The sequence below is a fragment of the Culex pipiens genome, chromosome 1, assembly GCF_016801865.2.
Source record: "Culex pipiens pallens isolate TS chromosome 1, TS_CPP_V2, whole genome shotgun sequence".
In the NCBI taxonomy this organism is placed as follows: Eukaryota; Metazoa; Arthropoda; class Insecta; order Diptera; family Culicidae; genus Culex; species Culex pipiens.
The window spans coordinates 136,449,012-136,461,067 of NC_068937.1; the positions used below are offsets into that span (position 1 = coordinate 136,449,012).

Genomic DNA, 12,056 nt, shown 5'->3' on the forward strand with positions numbered 1-12,056 from the left:
TGACAATGACATGTCTTATTAAGGGGGATTGGTTCAATTATATTATTTCGAATCTTGCAATTTTCACATAAAATGTCTAACATTGATTCCCATGCAATTCCACAAAACCGTGACTTCGTGATAACTCACCACCCCCACAATGGGGACGATAGTGTGCGTGACTTTGTGGGCGCCACCACCCACCCACACACACACACACACACACACGGGCACGCACGCCCTCTGCCACCCGGGGGAGGACAGAGAGAGGACACCACTGTTTGGGAACAACTCCTCCACTACTGTGTGCTGGGATCAGCAAAAATCATCCACCATTTGGGGGCCATCGTCGTCGTCGTCGTCGTCGTCGTTGCTGTTGCTGGACTCTACCCAACAAAAAAAAAAAAGAAAAGCAAGGAAACCGTGAAGGAAAAATCCAGCGAAATTTTCACACTTTTAAATGTTGTAATTCGTGAAATTCTGCTGTCCACATACTGCTCTCTGTGTCGTGTTCCAAGTCTGTCGTTCTGTCGAAGGAAAGAAAAAGTTCCCGCGAAAGTTAGCCCCGCAAATTAGAGAAAATTCACCGCGCGACGACTTTGTGAAAAAAAGGAGAGGAAAAACAGGGAAAAACAGCAACACAACATACAAATCACCCACCCAAGAAAGAGGGCCAACCCAGCAAACGAAACGAATCGAAACGAAAAAGGATTAATTAAAGAAACGTTGTTGAACATTTATTATACAAAAAGTTTATTTTTGCTGAGAAATTGCAGTGTGTGGAAAAGTGCGTGTGATTGTTCCCTTCCCTCTGCGGTGTGTATTTTAATCTGCGGAATCTTTAATTTTTTCATCCCCCCACCAGCGCAAAAGAAACCACCCCCGAAAAGTTAGTTAAAAAAAAGCAAAGTTTGAGTGTCGTGTAAATACGGTGAACGAAAGGAAAGCAAAGTTTTAGTTGTGATTTTTTCTTTTTTTAAAAGAAACGCCTCGACGAAAAGAAAAGCAACAAGCGAAAAGTTTAGCGAAATAATCGAAGAAGCAAAAACCACCGCCTGCGGCCACGAGACAAAAAAAGAAGAAGGAAAGAAAGTTTTAAAAGTGTGTTTTTTTAAGTTCGTTTGGCTGTTCACATACAAAAACACACACACACATACACGTGACCACGCGAGATAAGGATCCGGAAGCAACAGCAAGAGCAAGAGCAGAAAATAAAGCAAAAGAGAATCTACATTCGTCCTTAGAACAAACATCGAATTTTACCACAAGATAAAAAAAAACACAAACAGAAACAAAGTCACAGAAACGAATAAATAAGCAAAAGCTGAAATAAACCAAAACACACAAGAAGAGAAAGAGAAAAGGGAGAAAAGAAGGAAAGTGTTGCAAAGTGTACCGAAAGCTTTTTTGTTTTACCTCGTGCATAAAATGTTGAGCATATGATAAGTATACACACAAAGAAAAACGTTCTACAAATTGTTGACACGTTACTAATGATTTAAGAAAACAAAACAAAAAACGTGATAGTGCTTGAAGCAAAAACGAAAAACTTTAAAAGGACAACCCTACCGCATCGCCGTGAAGGAAATGGATCGCTGAGGCACGACAATCCGAGTCCTCGGAAAGTGAAAGCAGCAGCAGCAGAACCACGATTTGTGATCCACAACGACGTCCACACCGGGAGAAATCGTCACCGTGAGTTCGTGAGTGTGAGAGCGTGAAACTAGGGTGGTTCTCCCCGCACTCTCTCTCTCCGCGCTCGGTTAAGTGTAAACCCTTCTCTCCACTCCACGTGGACCGACCCCCCCCCCCTCCTTCTTCGCACGCGAGAGAGAACCAACAAGAACTGCGGCAAAAATGGGTGACGCCACGAACAACAAGAAGATTCTGCAAAACATTAAGATGCCAGAGCAGAGCAACGACTACCGGGTGGTGAGTTCGGTCCCGAGATTTAACGGAAATGTTCCGGATTTTGGGCTTCCGCCGGGGTACTTACGCGCTGTTTTGTGTGCTTTGTGTCCTCCAGGTGGTGTTTGGGGCCGGTGGCGTCGGCAAGAGTTCCCTGGTCCTCCGGTTCATCAAGGGAACGTTCCGCGAGAGCTACATCCCGACCATCGAGGACACCTACAGGCAGGTAAGCAAGACCCGTAGTCACACATCAGTCAGGTGTCAGTCAGTGTGTGTGCTCTTGTGTGATAAGTGAGTGACAACGATTTGATGTGTGTGATTGCCTTTTCCCGGTGAAGAAGAGTCTTCTGTCGTCCTGCCTCAATGCGGTGAAAAGTTGCTGTTGGCTTAGAAACAGCAAGGATGAACCGCCACTGCGACTCGGCAGACAGCAGCAGCATTGGGAAGGGTTCGCGTTAAGGACACACCATAAGAACACACGAACATACATACACACACGTGCGATGCGGTATAACCGTCCGTTTTGGGTACTGGCGGCGCCAGTGAATACAGTTCGTGATGTTCTGAACGTCGTGATGATGGTGCGATGATGGGACACTGGACGGTGCAAAAAAAATGTAACTAATTTTGTAATGCATTTACAATGTTTTTGAAAGTTTTTGCATTGAGATTTTCAACCTTTAATTTTGTCCAACAAATAAGGAATGATAGGTTAGGGCTTCTTGTACACGCTTCACTTACCAAAATTGATTTTTAGAGAATTTCCTGCCGATAAATAAAATTGTAAATTTTATTTATCCTTTTTTAAATGGTTGCTTATTTTTGCAATACATAAAAATAATATCATATTACTGAAACTATCATTTTACTGAAATTTACCTAGCATAGCTAAAATTTTGAAACGCATTTATGAAAAATGTAAAAAAATAGAGCGGTCGTTTACCATTCTACCGAGAATTCGATCATCTCTCCAATGATAGCAATCATATGACTTCTTTCACCACGCAGCATACAGTAGGAAGAGAAAGACAAAAACGAGAGAAAGAGAAACAGCACGTTGCCTCGTTCGGGCGGTTGCTTGAGTGGTGCTCATTTTTCGTTCGTTTCGTCTTCGTGTTTACGTTCACCGACCGTTACCAAGCAATGATCGTTTTGGGAAATGATCGCTGACAGAATGTTCTGTCGAATATCGAGCAGTCCCATTCAGTGATAGATCCCTTTTCAAGCCTTGATCCGAACATTCGATTATCTGAAATGAAAATTTTCCAAGGACTTCGGAAAACGAGCCTGGACTGTACTTCGATTGATTGGTTTTTCCATAAATAAAAAAATATAAAAAATGAAATTCCAAGCCACGATTTTAACATTTTGCAGCAAATGAGGTTTCAGAATGCATTAAGTTGTTGTCTTCTTATTCCAAAATTGACAAATTCAATCCTGAACTGATTGTAAAAATAGTCAAGCTTCGTTGTAGAAAGCTTTTTGAAGATAATTCTTAAGGGGATGTATAAAAAATCATGTCGATAGTTCCCGTAGTTTTGAAGATACCGAAATGCCCTGTAACAAAAATCTTGGTTCAAAAGTTTATAAATCACGTGCACATGTTTTGAACATTTTAGATGGATTTTTTGTTGTTGAAATAATGTTAAGGTTAACTAATCATGTTAAGGTGGTACTCAGTTGGATTCCCGTAAGCCGTTGTATTCAACAAGAAGAGCGAAATAATCGCCAGCTAGGCGGGGTGCGTATTAAGCACCTTCAACGATACTTTCATGAATTGGGTCCTTAAATGATGCTTAGATTCCTGATATTATTTTTTACAGCGTTAAAGCTTATTTTTCTGAGTACAATGACCCTTTTTACGACCACAAAGAGTTGAAAATGGATTTTTAAATCAATTTGGAAAAATTACCCGCCAGAAAAGTTCCTACTTGACAGCTCGTTCCGAGGGGACCATAGTTGATCCATCTAAAAAATGTTGTCTTGTCAATATTTTGTTTTGCATTAAAATGAAAAAAAGTGATCACAAATGGTTTTTCACTGGGTGCTGAAAAGACAGAATGCGTAACGTGATTTCCGAATGATCCCTACTGCTCTTCACTAATACAACTGCACTACAGCTGTAAACATAAACAAAGTAGAAGGCTATGTTCAAGCTCAAGCGTGACATATTTTTTGCTGCTGAAGTGACTTGTTTTGAAACATTTTGGATCTGTTGATTTTAAAGTTTTCGCTGAAAAATTAAGTGTTTTGCGCTTTTTTTGTTCGTAGACTAAATGATGGGCGGCCAAAAGAGTCAATCTTTGTTTTCCACGTGACGAACAATTGCGTCAGAAGTGGGTGGAATTTTATGAATCTGAAGAGCAACCGAATGGAAGTTCCGTGATTTTGTATCATTGAAGCGCAGTGATAATATCGGAGTAAGTTTATTCAATATTATTTAGCTGGTGCCATTCATAGCTATTGATAATTCGTCACTAACATTTCAAAAAACCTCATAAGCATAGGTTTTGCGTGAGACATAGCGCTTATTCAAATGTTAGCGACAAATTACCTCGACAAAATTTGTTGACTTCAAATACCTCAAAAGCTCGACGCCCTCGACTTTTTTATTCCTGAAAAAAATAAATCATAGATCGATTACAATACTTGCCACTTCTTGGTATCATTTTTCAAACAGTAAATTGGTTCCACTTTGACAGTTCTAAATTGAGGCCGTTTTGCGGACAACTATTCTGCACCCAGGTTTTTCATCGTGTTTTTTTTAACGTTGTACATAAAAATTCACATAGGGCTTTAGTACCCAATTGAGAGCATATTAAAAAATGCAATATTTAATCCTACAGCCAAAAGCCAGACTTCATATATTTTTGCATTTTTTTTTTTGAACAAAGTACTTCGAAGAAAACATAATTTTTATCAGTTTACAACGTTTATTTTGATTTTGGATTCAAGAATTTTCTGAACCCCGATCTACAGCTTGGAAGGCGGAAGCGTTACAAGCTGGGTTACGTGGCTCGGTCCTCTAAAATTCAAATTGTAAGCAAAAGTGCGAAAATAGGTCCAGGATAATTCCTTCGTTTTGAACCTTTCTTGTTACAGAAGATAAAAATTCCTTTTGAGAATGAATAATTTAAAATAATCCAAAAATTTATGTAAGTGAAACAAAATTTTCAATAATTTTATTTTGTCTCAAAATCAAAATAATCTTGTTTCACCTGTAGACTGATTAAATAAATAAGTTTGCAGTAATTTTGGTAATGTCCCAGACTATGCATCTACTCAATTTATTCAATCTAAATAATAACTTTGAAACAGAAAACAAGAAATTTCAGGTACAAATGTCTTGCTAAAAGCTTAATTTTTCACAACGAAATATTTTATTTTGCACCTTCAATAGCTATTTATTAGTTAAAAGTTGCCACCCTGCGATAAGTCAAAATCTGGAGTTTTTTATGAAAAGGTCCAATAAACCAAATTTCCAGTTTTTGCTTTTTGGGTGTTTTTGAAACCGCCTTGAGTCAGGGGTATTAAAAAACACCCAAAAAGCAAAAACTGAAAATTTGTTTTATTGGACCTTTTCAAAAAAAAAAACTCCAGAAATGTATTATCCGAGGTTGAAATTCATAATCATTAAAAATATAATCACTTTTCAGGATCAAGCATTGAATTATTTATTTTTTATGGATACTCCTTAACGTATCAGCACTTGGAATCAAATTATTCTGATCAGGATACAAACTGGTGGGTTTATTATGCATACCACAAAAAGTAAGAATCTATATTTTTATCCAAATAGTTCCAAAAATGCAAAACAATATCGTCGACCAGTGTAATCATCGCAATACTGAATAATAAACAAGCCCCAAAAAGGAAGCGTGCTGAACGTTCAAAATTTCACAACTACTGCACAGATTTGCAAAGCAAACCCCATCCCAAGCAAATCTATGGTGTGTGAGTGTGTGTGTGTGTGTGCTTCTGGGTTCGTGTGCTTGCACACCAAATTGTACCTCTGTTTGATGATGATCACATAAATGGAAAAATACCAACGACGGCGGGAAAGAGCGGAAAATCCCACAAAATGACGTACTCACTTTCATTGATAAAACAACGGATTCCGCCTTCAAGGCGGAAAGAAAAAGATGAAGAGGAAAAAGAAGCCAAACAGCAATACAAAAACACACAGACCCACAACATTGGGGCTGATTTTCTCGGGCAGCCTTTTCGCTTGAATACCAATTTGGTGTGTGCGCTCGGATGAAAGAGAGCGGTGAGTATCCGTTACAGAGCTTCATTCATCAGGCTCGGCGGTGGTGGGGGTGGAGAAGCATGGTGCGTCACGCGGGTGGTGCGGGCGATTGGGTGTTGAGAGATCTATTTTTGACGCGACGCCCCGACGACGTGTGTGTGTGGGGGTTGGTTTCTGGTCGAGTCTGTAGTTCAGCTCTCCAGGTGCAGGAGCAGGGATATTTTTGGACCAAATCCAGAACCCGGTTTCGACACCCACACGCGTCTGGTTTATGGGTGATTTTGGTTTTTGTGGGTGTAAATATCGTGGTGATTAGGCTTATTGAGGTGGTTTAAAATGGGATGAACTTGAATGTCTGGTTTGGGTTACATTTGAAAGAGGCTTAATTTATGGTTACTTCAAAAGGATAGTAATTTGGGTCTCTAGACGAAAACAGTTTCATTTAAAACTTTAATTTGAAATCGTCGCATGTGCAACAGTGCACTTGCAATGTGACACACTCTTTGTGTTCCAATAACAGTACATTAGCATAGATATGAAATTCATCTTGCTCAACTCTTTTCCCGTTGATGACAGAAAGGGAGAGGATGCTATATAAATGATGCAATTTCCCAGCATCCCTCCCACATGAGTCATTCGTTTCCATTTTTATTAATATTTGCAATCGTTTCCATCTTTTCTCTGTCTCTTTTTTATTCCCCATGTGGGGTGGCACAGGTGATTAGCTGCAATAAGAACATATGCACACTGCAGATCACCGATACGACCGGGTCGCACCAGTTCCCAGCCATGCAGCGGCTTTCCATCACCAAGGGACATGCCTTCATCCTGGTGTACTCTGTGTGCTCGAAGCAGAGCCTGGAGGAGCTTAAGCCCATCTGGAGCCTTATCCGGGAGCTCAAGGTATAGTGGGAAGAGGGAGCACGGTGTGCTTAATCAATGAAAATGTTTGAAAATAAAAATCTTTTTAGGGCGACGAAATCTCGCAGATTCCGGTCATGCTGGTGGGCAACAAGTGCGACGAGCCGGAGGAGCTGCGCGAAGTGACCAACATCGAGGGCCAAACCGAAGCTGCCACCTGGGGGATCTCGTTCATGGAGACCTCCGCCAAGGAGAACCACAACGTCACCGAGCTGTTCCAGGTTTGTGGTTGAATTTCAAATTGTCGAGAATTACGCTAAAAACGTTAACTTTTTTAGGAGTTGCTAAACATGGAAAAGAACCGAAACGTGTCCCTGCAGCTCGACGGCAAAAACAAGAAGAAAAAGGAAAAGAAAATGCTAAAGGAAAAGGCCAAGGAGGAGAAGCTTCTCAAGGAAAAGAAGGAAAAGGCGAAACAGCAAGCCAAGGAGAAGGAAAAACAAACAGCAAAAGAGGCAAAGGAGGCGAAGAAAAAGGAGGAACCCAAGGACAAGGCAGCGAACGGAACCAACGCCAAGGGCGGCAAGGACAAGGACAAGGACGGGGCGGCCGGAGCCGCGGCGGGAGCCGAGGGCGAAGCCAGCGGAACGCTGAAGGAAAAGTGCAAAGTGATGTAATGCAATGTTGATGTGGTGCACTCGAAACAAAACACACACTAACACACTCTCTCTCACACACACACAGACTTACACAGAACACAGAACAATAACTTAACAAAAACACAACACGAAACAACTTCTATCGAACGAAAATAAACAAAAAAAAAATCAACAAGCAAACAACAAGAACAACAAAAAAATCGAATAAAATCGAAATCGTAAAAAAAGCAAAGCTAAGCAAAAAAGGTTAAAAACAAATCGAAGAAAGGAAAAGGGACATACACATTATCAGGTTTTAAATCGATTTTAGACGCTAAAAAACACACACAAACACAAACTTAATTGATTAAACCAACAAAAGAGAATAAAAAAACACAAGCGGAAGAATGATCAGAAAAATGATATTATACAACATAATTATATTTATATATACCGAAAACAAAAAAAATATTATGTACATATGATAGTGCTAATTTAAAATTATAATGCAACGTAGAAACAAGCAGACGCTTATACTTCATGATATGCCATTAAAAATCACTAGCAAATATAGCAAATTATTATATATTTTGCTTCGATAATTCAATAAATTTGAATAAATCGTTAAATTAAAAACCAGCACAACTCAAACATGTTTTATTACTTTAATGCTGAATTGGATTGTGAATGGTCCCGTTTATAATTTCAAATAATAGTTGTACATGCAACGAGTTGCACAATATTGTCTTTTTCAGCGACAGTCGTACGATCAAATGACGCATTACCATCATGGATTTAAAAATTATGAACAACTTTAGAATAGTTTTGAGGTCATACCTTAGCTCGAAAAATTAAAAATAAGTCAATTTTTAACGTGATTCGATTATCCGAAGTGAACTTTTTCCAAGGCCTTCGGATAATCGAGGTTACACTGTACTGTACTGAACATTTCAGCACTCTTAAAGGTGTCCAACATAATTCTTAAATTACGAATAAAATTTTGCAAGGATTGTATAAACAACAAACTAATAACAATTCCACCAAAAACCAATTTTAATGCGGGTTCAATATTCCAAAAAAATCTTTTGTGTAAAATTTAAAGCCCAATTTGATGGCATACTCAAATTTCGAAAGAAAACTGCAAAAAACAGATTTTTTCGCTACTTAATTACAAAAATCATGTCATTCGTTGCGGAATTTAACCCTCTACTGCCCAATTTTCGATTTTTTTTATTTTTCCCGTGTTTAGGAGGTCATTTTGAGCAACTTTGATTCTACGAAAAACTTTACTTCTATTGTTTTATGTTTTTCTGGTTTTATTTTTTGTATTTGAATTATCTTGTTTAGTTTATGTTTGTTTTTGGTAGTATTTAGCCTGTTCTACCACCTCCTATCATTACATTTTGCTTATCTAATTTTTTCAGGTTTTACAGTCACTTTTTCAATTTTTTGCTTGTTTTTCACATCATCTGCTATAAAATGGCACCATTATCATTAAAATTGTAAAAAAATGCGTAGAGGCATGCTTCATTTTACTTAAAATATAGGAAATGTTAGTAAGAAACACAGCCAAAGTTGACCCCTAAATAACTGACATTTTTAAAAACATTTGCAAAGTCACATCAAACAAGTAAAACTTCTGTTAAACCAAAAATGGGTTGTATGAGTGTATAACATTTTGAGAGTGTAGGAGAGAAACAACCCTGTGTAGAGTGACAGCTGGATAGCTTGATATTTTCTTGCAAGTGATTGGTTTCCGGTCAGTGCGAAGCAGGGCAAGGAAAGTTAGTTGGAAAAAAGAGATCTAACAGAATATACACGTTTGAAATACAGTCCACCGCTTTTTTATTTAACCCGCGAGTTTCCGGAGAAACATTGGTCCGTTTCGTGACGGATAAAACCGCGAGTGTTTTAAGAACGATATTAACGCGTGTGTGAAAAATCTCGTGACACGGGCGAAAAATGCAATCGTTCGAAGGTGAACATTGCAACCGTAGTGATTTTGACACGTGTTGAAAAAACGACGGATTTCTGCCACGAGTGCGGAACGCCGATAAAAACGACGGAGTTTCTGCCACGAGGGCGGAACGCCGATAAAAACGACGGAGTCTCTGCCACGAGGGTGGAACGCCGATAAAAACGACGGAGTCTCTGCCACGAGGGCGGAACACCGATAAAGAACGACGGAATATCTGCAACGCGGGTGGAACACCGTAAAAGTGAATGTGAAAGTGAGTTCGCCAAAGGGCGAAAGAAAATCCTGAAGACTTCGAGAAAGTCCACGAATTCGGCCGAGGACGGAGTGACCGGCACGGGGAAGTGGAAGTTTCAGGAGTTTAGGCCAGTGAAATCGCCGGAAGGCGAAGTGCTGCCACCTGTCTGACGAAAAACCGGAGGACAACATAGTGACGGCGATCCTCGCGAGGGGCGAAACGCCGAGAAGAAGAGAGTGGAAGTGTTGGCTGGCCGAGTGAAAGTGTTGGTGAATCCGCTAAAGGACAAAGAACTGGCTCAGAAGTATCCGAGTTTGCCGATAAGGTTCACCCATTGCGTGGAAGTGTTCGCTTAAATTGGAATATGACGCACTGGCGCGGAAAAGGTGACGGCCATCTTTAGTTTTGAACAAGTTCGGTGAGGTGCAAAGTGGCATGCAGTTGAGATCTGGGAAACTGATACAGATTCGAAAGAAACTCCAGTTCGCAACGCCCGTCCCTTCGCCGCTCGGTTCCCCTCTGTACTACACCCCTCGAGCGGAGCTTGAAACCAGTTTCTGCGCAACCCCGCTGACCCCAGTTCCCAGTGTTCGCGAGCAAAAAGAACAGCAGAAGGCGCGGCAAAGGCGAGCAAAGATGGCGGAATCTTTGGCGGCCCTCGAGCAGTGCTTCTTCGCTGCGCAGAGCAAGGTAGAGCGAGTCCGCGACTCCATCCAGAAGGCCAACCTCGAACACGGTAAGTTTTCTTACAATGGCCTTAAACTTTACACCGAGACCGTAATTGCGGCGTACAACGACGTGAACTCGTTCACGAATCGGATCTACTTGCTCGATCCGAAGCAGCGTGCAGAGCACGAGAAGCGGTTCGTCTTATTCGAGGAGATGTACGAATTCGTACGCATCGCCCTGGCCGACATGATCCAGGCGTACGACGACGAAAAGAAGTTCGCCGAGGCGGTTCAAATCAAGAATGCTCTCCCACCAGTGCCCCGAGCAGAACATCTGGGCGTAGCGAGAGCACCCGCGATTGTGCCATCACTTCTCTTGCAGCAGAACCCTCTGCCAACTTTTGATGGCCGCTACGAAAACTGGCACAAATTCCGGGACCGGTTCAAGAATATTGTCGACAAGTGCGTCGGCGATTCTCCAGCAACGAAGCTTGATTACCTGGACAAGGCACTCGTGGGTATGGCCAAGGGGTCGATCGACCAACAGACACTGAACGACAACAACTACGACGGTGCGTGGAGGATCTTGGCCTCGAAGTATGAAAACGTTCGGATGGTGGTGCACGGTCACGTCTCACAGCTACTTTCGTTGAAGCCGATGACCAAGGATACTCATGCCGAGCTGAAGGCGTTGCTGGATGTTGTTGAGAAGCGGCTGGAATCGCTCGAGTTCCACAAGTTTAAGATGAACGATAACCTGTCTGAGACAATCATCGTGAACCTTCTCATATCTCGACTGGATCCAGAAACCCGACGTGCCTGGGAGACCACAATGACCCACGGAGAAATGCCGAAGTACAAGCCGACGATTGAGTTCCTGCGAGAACGCTGTTACGTATTGGAGCGATGCGAGATGTCGATGAACCCGAACAAGCCCAAGAACCCGGGTGCAAACCAGAGGATCGCTCCACCCATGACGACAGCCAGAGCGTACGTAGCTCAGGAGGAGAAGTTGAACCATCCGGCTCCGGGGGGAGTATGTTAAACCAAAAATGGGTTGTATGAGTGTATAACATTTTGAGAGTGTAGGAGAGAAACAACCCTGTGTAGAGTGACAGCTGGATAGCTTGATATTTTCTTGCAAGTGATTGGTTTCCGGTCAGTGCGAAAGAGGGCAAGGAAAGTTAGTTGGAAAAAAGAGATCTAACAGAATATACACGTTTGAAATACAGTCCACCGCTTTTTTATTTAACCCGCGAGTTTCCGGAGAAACAACTTCCAATCCATAAATTTTCTAAAATTGTTAGAGTTCTTCTTTCCAATTCTTTTTAAAGATCAAAAATTGGTTGAAAATTGATTTTTGACGATTTTTTCAAATCGAAGCCCGTCTAAAGGCGGGGTTGGATTGTAGAGGGTCAATGCGCTTTCCGATCATGCCATAGCCCAGAACGGTAGTTGAGAACACAAGTTCTATTCCTGATTTAAAAGGGACTCACTAGAATTCCAAATCTAGCTTGTTGCATAGAAGCCGCAACTGAAC

General features: G+C 41.3%; 1 protein-coding gene across 1 annotated transcript; it reads left to right on the forward strand.

Annotated features, from left to right (window-relative positions):
- Positions 1-322: 322 nt before the first annotated feature.
- On the forward strand, positions 323-8,286 carry LOC120420756 (GTP-binding protein Di-Ras2). Its single transcript, XM_039583859.2, has 5 exons — positions 323-1,911; positions 2,006-2,113; positions 6,854-7,039; positions 7,108-7,278; positions 7,336-8,286. The coding sequence occupies exons 1-5, from the start codon at positions 1,837-1,839 to the stop codon at positions 7,672-7,674; spliced, it is 879 nt and encodes a 292-aa protein (XP_039439793.1). The 5' UTR covers positions 323-1,836; the 3' UTR covers positions 7,675-8,286.
- The last annotated feature ends 3,770 nt before the right edge of the window (positions 8,287-12,056 follow it).

Bases quoted from the DNA above. Each gene is read 5' to 3' on its own strand.
- LOC120420756 (XM_039583859.2), top strand. From the start codon at position 1,837: ATGGGTGACGCCACGAACAACAAGAAGATTCTGCAAAACATTAAGATG. The intron at 1,912-2,005 runs GTGAGTTCGGTC...TGTGTCCTCCAG, and splicing joins AGAGCAACGACTACCGGGTG to GTGGTGTTTGGGGCCGGTGG. The intron at 2,114-6,853 runs GTAAGCAAGACC...GGGGTGGCACAG, and splicing joins TCGAGGACACCTACAGGCAG to GTGATTAGCTGCAATAAGAA.